The 18,858-nt window shown below is 38.8% G+C and overlaps 1 protein-coding gene across 1 annotated transcript in view; it reads right to left on the bottom strand.

The window, feature by feature from the left end:
* CUNH10orf67 (chromosome unknown C10orf67 homolog) overlaps window positions 1–18,858 on the bottom strand; it is a 53,431-nt gene that overhangs the window by 21,973 nt on the left and 12,600 nt on the right. The window contains exons 3-4 of the mRNA XM_023735082.1: window positions 14,071–14,214; window positions 11,216–11,290 (exon numbers count right to left, since the gene is read on the bottom strand). Of these exons, the coding sequence (XP_023590850.1) occupies window positions 11,216–11,290; window positions 14,071–14,214 (219 nt within the window). The remainder of the gene's footprint in view (window positions 1–11,215; window positions 11,291–14,070; window positions 14,215–18,858) is intronic.

Raw genomic sequence — 18,858 nt, 5'->3', positions numbered from 1 at the left:
ATGGAATATCATATAGCAGTGAAAATGAACAAATTATAGGTGCATATAACAACAAGTATGAATCTGAGGAACATGATTTTAGAACAAAAAACAAGTCAAGAAGAATACATTCCTACAATATTACTTAGGTGGGGCAAACAGTTTGCACTCAACTATTAATCTAAAAGTTAGTGATTCAAACCCATCTAACCTGGTGATCTGCTTCTGTAAAGATAACAACCAATAAAACCCTATGGAGCAGTTCTACTCTGAAACACATAGGGTCACCATGAGTCAGAATCAACTTGATGGCAACATGTTTTTTATACATATTCATATAAAGGTCAAAAATGTAAAATTTAATAATATTTTGTTCAGAAATAAAAAATAAAAAGCTTACGGAAATGAGGCACTTATATGTAAGAAGCTAATTAATACACAAGTTAAAAGGACTCAGTAAACAATGTGCCAAAAAGCAGGGTTGAAACATAAAACACAAAAATATTTTTTAAACTGCAGAATATTTTCTGATCTTTTCTCTATTTCATATGACATCCTTCTTCAGATTCATCCAATGATCCTGCCTCTGTACTTCACTGAGAAGACAGAAGCCAGCCTAGGGTGCATTGACAAATCTATAAGCTGCCTATAGCTGTACATACACTCTGCTCCCCATTCTGTTCAATGATGGAGAATCCTTGTTCCTTTTAAAGGCCAACCCCTCCACTTGTGCTGTGGATCACCTCTGCTCTGGCCTTCTCAAGCACTCCTGTCTGCACTTTATCTTCTGTCATCTACATCATCAATTTACCCCTGAAGACCGGATCTTTCTATCAGCATGCAAGCATTCTCTGGCATCATCTCTTTGTAAACAATGTCTCTTGACTCTATACTCTCCCTCCAGCTATTCCCGACAGTTTTTCCATTTGTAGTGATCCCATGTGTGTCAGAGTAGAGCTGTGCACCATAGAGTTTTCAGTGGCTGATTTTTTTGGAAGTAAATTGCCAGGCCTTTCTTCCAAGGTGCCTCTGGGTGGACTCAAACCTCCAGTCTTTCAGTTACCAGCCAAGTGCATTAACCATTTACATCACCCAGTGATTCCAGTCCAGCCATATTCCCATCATTTTATTCCCCTTCTCCACTTCTTCAATCCACATTCAATTTTCAACCCACTCCAACTGAATATTCACCCCCATTGCTCCGCTAAGATACTTTGTAGAGGTCACCAGTGATGTCCTTATTGCTTACTGCATAGTTTCTACCTCAGTTTACTCTGTTCTCACCAGTATTTGATAGCTGACAATTCCATGCTTCTTGAAACATTCTCTTCTCTTGAGTTCCACAACTTCACACTCTCCTGGTTTTCCTACTGCCTCTCTGACAACTCCTTTTCTGTCCTAACCTTCTACTTTATAAATACATTTTATTCCTAGGTAAGTTCAGCCAGTCCCATGGCTTTAAACACTATTATGATGATGACTCTCAGATGTGTATCTCTAGCCTCAGTCTTTCCACTGACCTCCAAATCCTTATATTTAACTAATTAGCTGATATTACATTAAGATGCCTAATGGGTATTTTCTCACTCATTTGTTCAACAGGTATTATTAAATGTTTACTTTGTGCCAAGAAATATTCTAGGTGCTTGAAATACATGATTGAACAGCACAAACCAAGAACTCTGTCCTTGTGGAGCTTAAATTTGGCAAAACAAAACCCTGTGGAAACATACCCTTCCAAGTTCGAGCCAAAAAGCTAGAAGTTATCCATGATTCTACACTTTCCCTCCTCTTACATAACTAATCCACTGGCAAGTCTATTTGGATCTACCTCTAAATTATATCCCAAATCCATCCACTTCTATCTCCGTCTCCACTGCCAACATTCTAGCCCAAGCTACCATCATCTCTTACCTAGATTACTAAAATAGCCTTCCACTCTTCTTCCTGTTTCCACTCTTGCCCTCTTATAATCCATTCTCCTCACAGCAACCACAGTAATCTTTTAAAAATGCAAGTCAGACACAATGTGATGCCCCTGCACACTCACAAGATTTAAAATTAAAAAGACTGATAATACCAAGTGTTGGTAAGGAAGTGGAGCAACTGGAACTCTCATACACTGCTGGAAAGAGTATAAATTAGTATAACTGGAAAATGCTTTGGTAGTATCTTCTAAAATGGAAGATGTGCACACTCTATGAACCAGCAATACCACTCCAGTGTATACCCAACAGAAATGCATATGTATATGCATCCAAACACATGAACAATAGTGTTCATAACAGCACCATACTTGTAATAGGCAAAAACTGGAAACAACTCAAATACCATCTGCAGTAGAATGGATCAATTGTATGTTATATTCATACAATAGAATACCATACAGCAATTAAAAAGAACAAACAACTGCTACATGCAACAATATGGATGAATCTTACAAATGCAGCATCCAGTGAAAAAAGCCAGACACAAGGAAGTATGTACTGTATGGTTTCATTTATATTAAAATTCAAAATAGGCAAAATGAATCTTTCGGTTAGCAGCCTAGCTCTTAACAACTTTGCCAGCAGGGCTTCAAATATATATATACAGACAAACACACACACACACACACACACACACACACACACACACACATAACTTTAATTAAAACATACTTTTACTTTTAAAAACCCTGCCTATGAGGTCTTCTTGCAAAAAATGAACTTGAATCAAATCAAGAGTTTAGAGCTTGTATGAGACCATTATTACAAAGAAACAAGAAAAGGTTTACAAAGGAAAAAAACAAAAGCAAAAACTTTCTTTGATGGTTACCAGGGATGGGGTGGGGGGTAATTATCAAATAGGTAGAAGACAAGGGTTAATTTTGGTGAAGGGAAAGGCAATACGCAAAATGGGGGAAGTCAGAAAAACATGACCAAGGCATGGGAGGACACTGAGAGGAGCACAAGAACAAAGGGCAACTACAGTAATTACTATGGCATGGACAATCCTGCAACAATAATATTAACAAACACTAATTTATGAATCAATACATAGCTACAGAGACATGACAAGAGGTATGGGAGGGTATGAGGGAACACACTCATCTGCAGATATAGGTCTGGTGGTGTATATTTCTACGTACATAACTGTAGGTGAGGCTTATATATCAATATAGACAATAGAGCACACAGGAGCCACAGTCAGGGCAACTTGTTAGACATAACCAAACACCTAGTGGGATGAAGTTCCTAGGCTTGAAGGTGAAGGAACATAGACTCGGGGGATATCTACATCAATTGGCACAACACAGTTCATAAAGACAAAGTTCTGCATCTTACATTGGTGAGTAGCATCTGAGGTCTTAAAAGCTTGGGAGTGGCCATCTAAGGTACAACTATCAGTCTCTTACCATCCAGAGCAAAAGAGAATTAAGAAAACCAAAGACCCAAAGGAGCAATTAGTCCAAAGGACTAAGGACCATAACAACCACAGCCTACATGACCCTGAGACCAGAAGAACTAGATGGTGCACAGCTACCACTGCTGACCGTTCTGACTGGGATCACAACAGAGGGTGCAGACAAAGCAGGATAAAAATTGCAAAACAAAAAATCAAATTCACAAAAAGGACCAGACTTAATGGTCTGACAGAGACTGGTGGAACCCCTGAGACTATGGCCCTAAGACCCCCTTCTGAACTGGAACTGAAGCCATTCCCAGAGACCACCTTCCAGCCAAACCATAGACAGTTCCATCAAATAAACAATAACACCCAAGAGGAACATGCTCCTTAGAGCAATAAATTATATGAGATCAAAAGGGCAACATTTGCCCAAAAGCAAAGATGAGAAGATAGGAAGGGGTAGTAATTCAGTATGAAAGGAAACTGGGAACCAAGGATGGAAATCGGGGGAGGGCAGGCACATTATGGGGAATGGAACAAATGTCATGGAACACTTTGTGTACAAACTATCAAATGGGAAACTAATTTTCTATGTAAGCTTTCACTTAAGGCACAATAAAAAATTTAAAAAAAAAGATTTTAGAACTAAATTTTAGTTTATAGGGAATATGGAAGACAGAGGAACAAGTTAGATATTCCCTTGAGGAGGTAAACAAACAAATCAAGAATGTGGGACATTTTGAAGGACAAATGTTTCATTTGTTGAAAAAGTCAATGGCAGAGAAAAGAAAGAAAAAAAAGAGAAGGAAGAAGGGAAGAATGGAGGGAAAGAGAAATGCATTACATTTAAAACTATGTATATATATATATATATACACACACATATAGTTTTTTACTACAAATTAACACGATTGTTATAAAAAGTTGAAGCATAATTGTTATAAAAATTGAAACAATAGAGAAACTTTTAAGTAAAAAGTGTTTCTTTTGCCCCCATTCGCCAGGGTATCTTTTATATTTTACCGAATAGTATATATACACATATATATTTATTTTGCTTTGCATTTTTTCACAAAATAAGATCTACTATATTATGTTGTTCTACCACATTTCGGTTTGCAGTCATCTGCTAACCTACAGTTTGGTGGTTCGGACCTACCTAGCAGTGCCTTGGAAGAAAAGCCTGGCATATGTTTCCTCAAAGATTACACCCAAGAAAACCCTATGGAGCTCAGTTCTACTCTGTAACACATGGGGTTTCCGTAAGTCAGAATCAATTTGATGACAACAGATTTTTTACCACATTTTAAACAAATTCAAATGTATTTTCAAACCCCTCTATCTCAGCTGTTGTTGTTAGTTGCTGTCACGTTGATTCTGACTCATGGTGACCCATGTGTGCGGAGTAGAACTGCTCTGTAGGGTTTTCAAGACTGACCTTTCAGAAGCAGATCACTAGGCCTGTCATCCGAGGCACCTCTGGGTGGGTTTGAACCACCAACCTTATATGAACTTACTTGTTTAAATGGCTGCGTATTTTTCTATCATATGTGTCATTATATAGTATTATTATTTTCTATTATAAGTCAGGTTATAGTTCTGTTAGTCATTATACATGTATTTTTATCCATTTCAGCTACAGGAACAGATGACTAGAAGTAGAATTGCTGGGTCAAAATGAATGCACAGTTAAATTTTGTTGTTGTTTATAGGTGCTGTCGAGTTTGTTCCGACTCATAGTGACCCCATGTACAACAGAATGAAACACTGCCTGCTCCTGCACCATCCTTACAATCATTTTTACTTTTGAGTCCATTGTTGCAGCCACTGTGTCAATCCATCTCTTTGAGGGTCTTCTTCTTTTTCGGTGACCCTCTATTTACTAAGCATGATGTCCTTCTCTAGAGACTGGTCCCTCCTGATAACATGTCCAAAGTATGTGAGACAAAGTCTCATCATCCTTGCTTCTAATAAGCATTCTGGCTGTACTTTTTCCCAAGACAGATTTGTTCTTTCTGGCAGTCCATGGTATATTCAGTATTCTTCGCCAACACCATGATTCAAAGGCATCAATTCTTCTTTGGTCATCCTTATTCATTGTCCAGTTTTCACATGCATATGAGACGACTGAAAACACCATGGCTTGGGTCAGGAGCACCTTAGTCCTTAAAGTGACATCTTTGCTTTTTAACACTTTAAAGAGATATTTTGCAGCAGATTTGCCCAATGCAATTTGTCTTTTGATTTCCTGACTGCTGCTTCTGTGGGCATTGATTGTGGATCCAAGTAAAATAAAATCCTTGACAACTTCAATCTTTTCTCTGTTTACCATGATGTTGCTTATTGGTCCAGTTGTAAGGATTTTTGTTTTCTTGTGTTGAGGTGTAATCCATACTGAAGGCTACAGTCTTTGATCTTCATCAGTAAGTGCTTCAAGTCGTCTTCACTTTCAGCAAGCAAGGTTGTGTCATCTGCATGTCACTGGTTGTTAATGCGTCTTCCTCCAATCCTGATGCCGCATTCTTCTTCATATAGTCCAGCTTTTCAGATTATTTGCTCAGCATGCAGATTGAGTAAGTATGGTGAAATGATACACTCTGATGCACAACTTTCTTGACTGTAAACCACACTGTATCCCCTTGTTCTGTTCAAACAACTGCTTCTTGGTCTATGTACAGGTTCCTCATGAGCACAAGTAAGTGTTCTGGAATTCCCATTCTTCAAAATGGTATCCATAATTTGTTACAATCCAGACAGTTGAATGCCTTTGCAGAGTCAATAAAACACAAGTAAACATCCTTCTGGTATTCTCTGCTTTCAGCCATAATCCATCTGACTTCAGCAATGATATCCTTGTTCCATGTCCTCTTCTGAATCCAGCTTGAATTTCTGGCAGTTCCCTGTGGATGTACTCCTGCAACTGCTTTTCAATAATCTTCAGCAAAATTTTACATGTGTGTAATATTAATGATATTGTTCAATAATTTCTGCATTCTGTTGGATCACCTTTCTTTGGAATGGGCACAAATACAGATCTCTTCCAGTCAGTTGGCCAGGTAGCTGTCTTCCAAATATCTTGGCACAGACAAGTGAGCACCTCTAGTGCTGCATCTGTTTGTTGAAACATCTCAATTGGTATTCTGTCAATTCCTGGAGCCTTGTTTTTCACCAACGCCTTCAATGCAGCTTGTACTTCTTCCTTCAGTACCATTGGTTCTTGATCACATGCTGACCACTGGAAATGGCTGAATGTTGACCGTTTCTTTTTGGTACAGTGACTGTGTATTCCTTCCATCTTCTTTTGATGCTTCCTGTGTCATTTAATATTTTCCCTATAGAATCCTTCAATATTACAACTCTAGGCTTGAATTTTTCTTCAGTTCTTTCATCTTGAGAAATGTCCAACATGTTCTTCCCTTTCAGTTACCCATCTCCAGTTCTTTGCATATGTCATTATAATACTTTACTTTGTCTTCTCTAGCTGCCCTCGGAAATCTTCTGTTCAGCTCTTTGACTTCATCATTTCTTCCTTTTGCTTTAGCTACTCTACATTCAAGAGCAAGTTTCAGAGTCTCTTCTGACAACCAGTTTGGTCTTTTTTTTCTTTCCTGTCTTGTTAATGAACTCTTGCTTTCTTCATGTATGATGTCCTTGATGTCATTCCACAACTCATCTGGTCTTTGGTCATTAGTGTACAATGTATCAAATCTATTCTTGAGATGGACTCTAAATTCAGGTGGGATATACTCAAGGTCATATTTTGGCTTTCATGGACTTGTTCTAATTTTCTCCAACTTCAACTTTAACTTACCTATGAGCAACTGATGGTCTGTTCCACAGTTGGCCTGTGGTATTATCTAAATTTTGTTAGAACTTGCCAAATTTTCCTCCAAAAGGGTGGTACCAATTTCTGCTTCCACAGTATATGAGTTTTCCCTTTTACTCATACCTTGACAATACTAGATAATGTCAATCTTTTCCATTTTTGCCAACCTAATAGGTGAAAACAGTATTTTTTGTTTGATTTGATTTGTTTGATTATTAACAAGTTTGAGTGTCTTTACATAAATTTGTTGGCCATTTGGATTTTTTTCCTCTGAATTTCTTTTTAATATATTTTGCTCATTTTTCTATTAGGTTATTCAGCATTACCTAAATGACTGGTAGGAGCTCTGAATATATCATGGATATTAATGCCCTATCTGTATATTGTATTTCAAATATTTTCCCTATTCTTCATTTTCCTTTGAATTTTATTTTTAGTGCATTTTGTTGTATAGAGGTTTTTCATTTTATGTCTATTTTTATTTTCTTTTATGGACTTGGTGAAATGACTCACACTTAGAAAGTCCCATCTATTCGGTTGTTTATTCTTTTGACATATACTTATCTTGCACCTACTGTGTGCCAGGCACTGTCTAGGTACAAAGGCAAGATCACTGCTCTAGGGAAGCATAAACTTCAGTAGAGTGAAACATATGTAAATAAATAGACAAGACAATTTCAGGCAGTGGTAACTGCTTTGAAGACAATAAAATAGGGTGAGGGAATAGGGAAAGACTAGGGTGGAACATGGCTACTTAAATAGTGGTAGTCACAAAAGGCCTCTCTGAAGAGGTAACATCTGAGCTGCAATATCAAGATGGAGGCAAAAAGTTCCAGCAGAGAGAAGAGCCAGTGCCTTGTCCCTGAGGCAGGAATGCAGTCGTCATGCCTGAGGATCAGAAAGCTGGCCAGGCACCTGAAACAGAGTGAACTGGGAAGAGGGGGACACGGCCAGATCATCTAAAGCCTGGGAGGCCATGTGAAAAAGTTTGGATTCCATCCTAGGTTCATAGAAGGCCACTGGAGTTTTTAAGAGTGGTTCAAGAGCTAACTTGCATTTTCCAAATATGTTTATTTTTTTATGATGAAAAAAGTAAGCATATACCAAAGTAGAGAAAATTATAATAGTCTGCCACACACTTATCTACTGTTTCGTGTGTACGTATTTTAAAGGGGATCCTAGACCTCATGTCATTGATCCCTAAATACTTCACAGTGCATTGTTAATAATTATGGATGCTTTATTACATAACCACAACACCAGCATCATACCTAACAAAACTAACAAACAGATCCTTCATATTATTTGAAAGGAGGCTTGGTGGCACAGTGGTTAGGCGCTTAGCTGCTAACCGAAAGGTTAGCAGTTCAAACTCACCGCTGCTCCATGGGAGAAAAAATGTGGCAGTCTTCCATAAAGCTTACAGCCTTGGAAGCTGTAATCTTTATGAAAGAGTTCTACTCTGTCCTATAGGGTTGCTATAAGTCAGAATTGATATTATTTAGTAAGACACAATTCCATAATAAAATTCCCCCACTTGTCTTAAAACTGCCCCCCTGCTTTTAGAGTTGGTTTATTCAAATCAAGATCCAAACTAGCTCCACATGATGCATTTGGTTGATAAGCCTCTTTAATTCTCTTCTAATTTACAGGAGAACTTCCCTTTTCTCTTTTTTCCTCTTCTTCCACTTCTCACAATCCTACTTATCAACTTAAGTTGCTTATCTTCCTTCCTTCTCTTTTCCTTTCTTCCTTCTTTTCTGTCTTTCTTCAATAAATACGTACTGTAAACCTTTTTGCTGCCAAGGACTGAAGAAAGTCTGGTGAACAAAACCTTCACGGTCTCTGTAGAACATATATCCATATCTGTTTCTCCAATGCATTGTTACAAGGGTAACATTCTACAGGATAGTATAGCATCCATTCTAAAGGATAATGAAGCATGTCTCTTTCTTCTGCTATAAAATGAGGATACTAATGCCTACTTCATACTAATGTCTTCAAGCAAAAAGATGCTTGGGCTTTGCCTCTGGGCACCCCATTTTGGGTAAGCCAGATAACACACCTGTAGCAGCATAGAAATAACTGGATTTAGCAAGAACACTAAGTTAAAACCTGAGGCTATGAGACGGTGCTGTTACTCATAACACTAGTCTTTGAGTCACATCAGGAATTGAAGAGTTGATTTGGGGTTCCAGTTCTTGCAGCTTGCACAGTTAGCTCTTTGTGAGGACTGAATGAAATAGTGTATTTAATCTCCCTAATGTGGGAAGGAAACCCTGGTGGCGTAGAGGTTAAGAGCTATGGCTGCTAACCAAAAGGTCGGTGGTTCAAATCCACCAGGCGCTCCTTGGTAACTGTATGGGGCAGTCCTACTCTTGCCCTATAGGGTCGCTATGAGTTGGAATGGACTTGATGGCACTGGGTTTTTTAATGTGGGAAAGTCCAAAGAGCAGGCATTCCAAGGGGATAAGAATAAAGTACAAGACTTCTTTGATATAGTCTCGGAAGTCCTGCAGGGTGTCTTCTTCCACATTCTGTGGTTACAAGCACATGACCAAGGCCAACCTAGATTCAAGGGGAGATAAATTAGACTCCACCTCTTAGTGGGGAAAAAGCAAGGTAACATTGTGAAAGAGCAGATGGGTGTGAGATATTGTTGCAACTCTCTTTGGAAACACAGTCTGCCACAGAGATCAAGAGCCCCTTGACAGAGCAATCTTCCTGGGATGTTTTCAGCTGCAAGTAACTGAACATCCAACTAACAGTGGCTTAAACACTCCATCACCCTCAGCATACCCAAAGTGTCTCCGTTCTTGGTTTTAAAGTGGCTGCAGTAGTTCTAAGCATAAGAAGGAGACAATGCCAAACAAAGAAAAAGGTGTTTCTTACCATGAGACTCTTTTATTAGGAAGAATAAACTCTCCCAAATACTCCAGCCAATTTCCCTTCATATATGTCATTATGTAGTATTTTCTGTTATTTTCTATCAAAAATTGGGTTATAGTTCTGTTAGTTATTATACATGTAGTTTATGACTTCAGGTCCCATTGGTTAGGACTGAATCTCATGCCACTGCCATAGCTGAAAAGGAAGCTGATAAAGCAAATACCTAGCATTTCAACTTCTATAGTAGGAAGTGCCTCTGCTAATACAAAAAAGGAGGAGGGAGAAGGTAGGGTTGGAGAATGACTTGAGCAGACAACCAACAGTGTCTGCCACAGGTATAGTCAACTGTTCATTCTTTTAGTAATTATTAGCTGACTGCTAATTATGTACTAGGTTCACTGCTAAAAGCCAGGGCCACAGCAATAAGACTGGCAGCATTTTTGCTCTTATCAGGCTTCCGGTCTGGCACAGAACAGAGACATTTAAAAGCAACTGTGTAATTAACTACCAACATGTTAAATACTATGAAGAGAAGTTAAATACTGTACAATCAGTAAATAATTAGCTATAAATATAAAACATTACTTTACGGAAGCATATTGACATAAAAGGCAAGATTAGAGCTATAAGTAGCAAAAGAAGTGCAGGTCCTTATGAAGTCTAAAAAAAGCAGTATGAAATTTCCTAGTATGTTGGAGAGTGAAGCACCCTATCTGGCAGATAGAGTGTCCTCATCATTAAAAAAGTTACTCCCCAAAGAGTCAGAGACCTTTCTCTGGGATTTACTACAGATCTGATAAACTATCCCTTAAGACTACCTGACTTTCTTCTACCCAACTGCATCTTCACTAAACAAATTTTGGCTTACTTCACAACTTACTCAGGTGCTTTGGATTGCAGATTGGAATTTTCCAGTCTCTGGAAAATTGTATCTGTCACAATAAGGTGTTTTTTTTTTTTTTTTTTTTGTAAATCTACTGTGAGTGTGAACAGTCTTAGGCCTGAGCCCTCTGATATGACCTGAAAACTGAGCAATCAGATCCTCAAAGCCAAAAACACAGACTGGGAACCCACAGTGCGCACTCACAGGAAATAAAGCCAGTCTTACCAGTGACAGAACTAAAAACCCACCATGTACATTCCTTTGGTAATAGCTATGGCATCAGCTAACTGCTGACTGAAGCATTTTCTCATCTGCTCCTCATTCTGCAAACCAAAAATAAATACAATGAGCACCACAATGTTTCCAAATATGAATCAGACTAATGATGAAGAGGTTCATAGTGTAATCATTATTCAAATCATTGCAATCTCTTGAAAAATTCAATTTATAATCATTTCTCCTACACTGTCTATTACAACACATTCAATTTTTACTTTATAGTTAACCAAAAGCAATAGAGAGATCACATGGATAAAATAAATGCAGATAATGCCAACACTTTATTTTATTTTACACAACTACCTTTTCTATTTGTAATTATTGTCCTCTTCTTGTCTTTGTACTTTTTGAACGAGCTATGCTCATGTAAGGAAATCCAGAGTGGTGAATACATAACCTAGAGTCATTTTCTAATTAATAAAAAAAATTTGATATATCTGTTTAGGATAACAATGAAAGATCGTACATTAAAAAATACCCTTGAAACACAACAGAAAGTCCCTGATGGAGCAGGAGAAAGGTGGGGTATAGCACTTAAATTCTAGTAAGAAGACCAGACTTGATGGTCTGACTGAGACTGGAGGTACCCCAGAAAGCATGGCCCCCGGATTCTTTATCAGCCCAGAACTAAAACAATTTCCGAGGCCAACTCTTCAGACAGGGATTGGACTGGACTGTCTGACGTAAAGCGATATTCGTGAAGAGTGTGCCTCTTAGCTCAAGTAGATACAAGACATTAAACAGGGAGCTTCTGTCCGGAGGTGAGATGGGAAGGCAGGGAGGGTTAGGAGCTGGTTGAAAGGACATGGGGAATCAGAGGTGGAAAGGAGGAGTGTACTGTCACAGTGTGGACAGACCAATTAGGGTCACATAACAATGTATGTATAAATTTTTGTATGGGAGACTAACTTGGAATGTAAACTTCATTTAAGCTACAACAATAAAAAAAAAAAATACCCTTGAATCTGTCATCAGTTCTGATTGCAGCATGGAGTGTAAACAATAAATAAACTTTAGAGTCAGAATTGGACTTAAATAACATTGTGCCATTTACTGTCTGTCTGACCTTAAACAAGTTACTTAACCTTGGCAAGCTCAGTTTCTTTATCTATAGTCACATTTCCGTTTTCGGATAGTTGAGAGACTTAAGGAGGAAATGTACTTAAGGAGCTTAGCTTGGTACTAAGTATGGTGTGGTCAACAAAAGATGGGGTTTTTTGTTGTTGTTGTTGTTTTATGGCAGAGAAACAATAGTGTTGCCTATTCTTGATGACAGGTAAGTGTGTTAACCTGACCAAAGGTTTTAGGGAATTTCTTCAAGCAGCATAGTCTTCACAACTTTGTTCCTAAAGAGCCATGAAAGCATAAGTAAGACCATATACACCTGTGGTAGAAAGCAAGAACTCAAGTCAAATGGTCTGGGTTGGAACCTAAGTTCCACCATTTTTAATTGGGGACCTTGAGTAAGTTAATGAACCTCCCTGTGTCTCAATTTTCTCATTTGTGAAATAAGGATAATAACTGTGCCTACTCCATCAGGTTATTATGAGGACTAAATGAGTTCATATACAAGTACTTAAAAAAGCGCTGGCACAAGATAAAGCTATATGTATTAGCTATTATATGAGACACAACATATGAATGATTGTTAAGGCTGTGTGTCGACTTGGCAGGGCCATAATTCTCAGTGGTTTGGCAGTTATGATGTAGTTTGGCAGTCGTATAACGATGTAATGACCTCCATGATGAGATCTGATATAATGTAATCACCTCCACAACAGGATCTGCTGTGAGTAGCCAATCAGTTGAAAGGGAGTTTTTTTGGGGGTGTGGCCTGCATCCAATATAGATGGACTTTCTGGCAAGGCTTGAGGGCTTTTGCTCACTCTGGCTCCTGCAGCTGGCTCCTGTTCATCTGACCTCTAGTTCTTGGGACTTGAGCCAGCAGCTTACCTGCCAATCTTGGGATTTATTGGCTGCCACAGCCTATGAGCCAGAGGCCTGCTGTCTGACCTTCTGATCTTGAATTTGTCAGTCCCTGTGGTTATGTGAGTCAGGAGAAGCCTCCAGCTTGGCCCACGGACGTGGGACTTTCCAGCCTGTGCAACTGCATGGGCCATTTCCTTGAAATAAATTTCTTTCTATATATATTTATACACTGCACTGGTTTTGCTTGTCTAGAAAACTCAGCTGTCTTAGTCATCTAGTGCTGCTATAACAGAAACATCACAAGTGGATGGTTTTAACGAAGATAAGTTTATTTCCTCACAGTTAAAGTAGGCTAAAAGTCCAAATTCAGGGCGTCAGCTCCAGGGGAAGGCTTTTTCTCTCTGTCGGCCTTCTTCTGTTCGGTGTTTCCCCGGACTAGGAGTTTCTCTGCCCAGGGACCCTGGTCCAAAGGACATGCTTTGCTCATGGCACTGCTTTCTGATGGTATGAGGTCCCCAACTCTCTGCTTGCTTCCCTTTCCTCTTATCTCTCTCAAGAGATAAAAGGTGGTGCAGGCCACACCCCAGGGAAACTCCCTTTACATTGCATCAGGGATGTGACCTGGGTAAAGGTAGTGTTACAATACCACCCTAATCCTCTTTAACATAAAATTACAATCAAAAAATGGAGGCCAACCACACAATTCTAGGAATCACGGCCCAGCCAAATTGATACACACATTTTTTGGGGGACATAATTCAAACCATGACACCAGCCTAAGACAATATGCAAATTAAATTGCCTTCATAAATTATTAAATTCAGAACTGTACTACACACACATTTAACTACAAGATTAATCCAGATACATAACAAAGGGCTGAGAGAACTTCTACCTGTTGATAGTGTTTCTCAATTGATGTGATCCTGTCATGTAGAGCACTGAAGAGATTGAAAGCCTCCTCTTTAAGTCGGTCCTCAAACTGCAATTGAAGTAATTGTTTGAGGAACCCAAAATCCACTTGAAGGGCTTTAACAATCTAAAAATTGAAAAACATACAGTATTGTAGAGAGTTATGGCCCTCTATGTGAAGATTCTAACACATTCCCTGGTTCTGGGCACATAACCGGGTCAAGGGGCTGTCTTGCCTTTTAAGGATTACTTCTCAAATATTTTCTGCATTGGACAATCCCAGTAATTCCATCTCATGGTGTTCAGGCTCTCAAAATGACAATCTGCTAAACTAATATATGTTAACAGACTAAGGGAGAGGAGGTTCCTAGCAATTTTTCCCCATACAGAGTAAAATATCTGTACTAACAACAACCTTTTGTCAGCCCTAAAAGTTAATTTTCAAGACACGCATTTCAGATCAGAAAAGATGGGCAGGAATAAACATTTGCTGAGAATCTACTAGTGAGGCACTTAGATATATAACCAGTGTGTTGAATAAGAACCGTTTGTGACATAATCAAAACAGAATGTATTTTTTGTCTTCCATCATCCATCTAAGATGTATTCACTAGGTAATTTTCCCCTGCCTTAAATGAAAACTTTGGAAAATTCCATGACTTCTCTGCTCATTCTCGGGAACAGGAAGTCCCACCATCACTCAAAACACAGCCTCAAAACAGCATTTAGAATACGACTACTATAAGTTAATCGCTTCAAACGTCATTCAAAGGTAAGAGTTCTCTTTGTAGTCCAAGCTAAGGGCAGTGGTTAGCAGGTGACTATCTTTAGAAGAAAGAGTGTAATCTGCTCTTGCACTCTCTCACCTGCTCTCCCACACCCTAGCTGCTGTGTCAGACTCTATCAGGGACAAAGCAGGAGAGGTAAAGGAACATGGCTGCTCCTACCTGGTAGGGTGGCTTCACCTTGGTCTGCAGGGACTGAAAACTAACTTTTCCTCCCTTGGGCACTGACATAGCTTCTCTAGAGACTCCCACTGCTGGGACTTTCTCTCCTGCGGTTGCATCTCAACCCAAGCAGATGCCTCTCTATTCTGGGTGACCACTTGCTACTCCTTCCTCTACCTCCATGAATCTGGAGTTCATTTGTTTCTTCTCCTTACTGTCAGGGGTCCTATGTCCTTCTAGATCACCCTACTGGATAGGACCCAGAATGACCTCACACTGGCTCTTTCTCATGTACAATATATGGTCCATGGGAAACAATCATACATTGCTTGCTCCAACAACACTGGGATTGCAGACTGATACCAACTTAGCCACTCTATCTTCTTGTTACAGCCCACTTTAGCTTACTTGAAGCAAGTCTTCTGTGTCTTACAGTAATAAACATATTTAAAATTCCATAGAAGTCTGCCTTATTAGCTTTGAGGTGAGGGAGAGGGCTCCTGCTACTCCTCGTCCCATGGGGAGCATGGCACTAGTTCTTTCCAAAGAAATTTCTTAGCAATATTTCCTCTTCACCCTCTGAGCCTCCCCCACCTATGATTCAAGGGCTAAAAGTAACAGATCTGATGTGCAACTATTTCCCTTGAGAATTCTAAAAATGATATCTTACTCATACTCACTTTAGAATTTGATACCTGGTATACTGGAAATCATGAAGCCCTGACGGTGTAGTGGTTAAGAGCTACGGCTGCTAATCGAAAGGTCAGATGCTAACCAAAAGGTCGGCAGTTCAAATCAACCAGCTGCTCCTTGGTTCTACTCTGTCCTATAGGGTCGCTATGAATCAGAATCAACTCGACGGCAATTAATTTGGCTTTTTTTGGATACTGGAATCCTGGGAAGAATCCCTTATTAGTATCTTTATACTTTGTGGAATGTGTTATTTAGCCTGATGACATCAAGACTGAGAGATTAAGTGACTAGTCTAACATTACACCATCAATAAGTGGAAGGTCCAAGGTTTGAACAAAGTTATGATTGACTCAGGAGTCCATACTTCTTTCTTTATACCAAGTTGCCATCTCATGAAGGGTACTATGTTGGAAAGCCATGGAAAAATATTCTGGATCTAGTAGAGTCTTAAATCCCAGGATATAAGCAGAGATGGCTTCACCTTTAGAAGAGCCATCCCTATTTGGATTGCCACACACTGATGGTGAAGATGTGAAAAGATAACATGAATGTGGTACATCGATGGTATCACAGAGCTACTGCCCTAACTTTGGATTGTCCAATTCTAAACTTCTTGTTAGGTGAAGATGTGAAAAGATAAAATGAATTTGGTACATCAATGGTATCACAGAGCTACTGCCCTAACTCTGGATTGTCCAATTCCAGACTTCTTGTTAGGTGAAGATGTGAAAAGATAAAATGAATTTGGTACATTGATGGTATCACAGAGCTACTGCCCTAACTCTGGACTGTCCAATTCTAGACTCCTTGTTTTTTGGTTAAGACAATGTAGTTGGGTTTTCAAAACATGGAGCAGTGCAATGCAGATCCATCTAAAGGAATGAGAAAAACAGAGTAAACCCAAAGATAGTAAACCAAAAGAGAGTAGAAGAAATTAAATAATAAAGAAAATAAATATACGAAGTAGAAAATAATGATATAATAGAGAGGATTAATAAATCCAAAAGTTGGGTCTCTGAAAAAAGTTAATAAAATAGATAATCTGCCAAGATGCATCAAGAAAAAAGAGGGGAGATAAATGTAAACATTATCACCTATGTAAACATAAATGGAAAACAATGAATATAGATGAAAACATAGACCACAGATGGAAAACAATCCTCAATAAAATAACAGCAAACTAAATGGAGAAATGGAAAAAGAAATATTATGATCATATAGAGTTCATTCCAGGAATTCAAGGATGGTTTAATACTCAAAAAACATTAAATTTATTTCACCACATCACCAGGTAAAAGACAAACCCCATATAACCTATGTTCATCTCAAAAGATCCATGAAAAGCATTCAAATCCAATCATCCATCATGTTTAAAAAAAGTCTCTTATTAACTAGAAATAGAAGGAAATGTCCTTAATCTGATTTAAACATATTATAATAGAATTTGTACAGCTATATAAAAAAATTCAAATAATAGAAGCATAAATAAGAAATAATTTTCTCTTTCACTAGAAATATGAGTAAGCAGTCAGTGTGAAAATGACCCAAGACCCTTCTGTCTTGTTACTCTGCTGTGTAGTGCCTCAACCTCATCCCCAATGGTGGTATCCATGCTCTAGACAGAGAAGTAAGGAAGTAAAGAAGTAAGGAACATGAGGCCGAAGAAGGAAAGAAGAAAGGGAGGGAGGGAAGGAGCAAGGGAAGCAGCAAAGGGTGCAGGTGAGCTGTGTCTTAGAGAAATTTTCCAAAAGTTGCTACAAAACTTTTTCATCTAAATTTTACTGAGCAGAACTTAATCACACCTAGTTGCAAGGGAATTAAAAAAAAAAAAAAAACTTTTCTGAAGGCGTAAAAGAAGACCTAAATAAATTGACAAATGTGTAGGAAAAGAGACACTCTCAAAAGTTACTAGTGGGTGTGTAAATTGGTACAACCTCTCTACAGGGCAATTTGGGAATATCTTTCAAAATGACTAATGCATACATCCTCTGACTCAGAAATTCCACTTTTAAGAATTTACTCCACAGATTTATTGGCATAAGAGTATGTGCAACATTATTCATTGCAGTAAAAGATTAAAAATAACCAGAATGTCCATCAATAGGGGGATATTATGTACATTCACAAAAGGTAATACAACATATTTGTGAAATAAATAAACTCTTTATGTACCAATATGGGATGACTTTCAAATTATATTATTAAAGGAAAACAAAAACAATATCAAAGTACACAAGAGTATTTTTACTAGTACACTACCTATATGACAGTTTTACTGATTGGAGTCTTTAATAATAGCTCTTGAGAAAGGTCATGGAAGCTCCATAGACACATCCAAACTCCCTGAGGGACTGAACTGCTGGGTGGAGGGCTAAAGGGACCATGGTCTCAGGGAACACCTAGCTCAATTGGCATAACACAGTTTATAAAGACAATGTTCTACATTCTACCTTGGCGAGTAGCGTCTGGGGTCTTAAAAGCCTGTGAGCAGCCATATAAGATACTCCACTGGTGTCACCCCTTCAGGAGCAAGGGAGAATGAAGAGAACAGGATACAAGGAAAAGATTAATCCAAAGGACTAATGGACACAGCTACCAAGGCCTCCACCAGTACCGGCTACCACCACTGATTGCTCTGACGGGGATCACAACAGAGGGTCCTGGACAGAGCTAGATGTAGAACAAAATTCTAACTCACAAAAAAATATCAGATTTACTAGCCTGACAGACTGGAGAAACCCCAAGAGTATGGCCCCCAGACACCCTTTTAGCTCAGTTGGGAAGTCACTCCCGAGGTTCACCGCTCAGCTGGGGATCGGACAGCCCCATAAAATAAAACGGGACTAATGAGGTACAGCGGTCCAGGAAAATGACTAGAAGTCAAGATGGGACAAGAAAGCTGGTGATAGGGAGCCCGAGGTTGAGAACGGACAGTGTTGACATGTCATGGGGTTGTTAACCATTGTCATAGGGCAGTATGTATACTAAATGTTTAATGAGAAACTATTTGTTCTGTAAACCTTCACCTAAGGTACAAAAAAAGAATTATCTATGTGAGATCAAATTGACAACAGCAACTCAAAAGGTTTGATGGGAAGCCTAGGGGGCAGTGAGTTGAAGATAATGGTGAT

The sequence above is a fragment of the Trichechus manatus genome, unplaced genomic scaffold, assembly GCF_000243295.1.
Source record: "Trichechus manatus latirostris isolate Lorelei unplaced genomic scaffold, TriManLat1.0 scaffold00075, whole genome shotgun sequence".
In the NCBI taxonomy this organism is placed as follows: Eukaryota; Metazoa; Chordata; class Mammalia; order Sirenia; family Trichechidae; genus Trichechus; species Trichechus manatus.
Note: the sequence above shows the minus strand (reverse complement) of the source record. Positions and strands in the feature narration are given on the sequence as shown.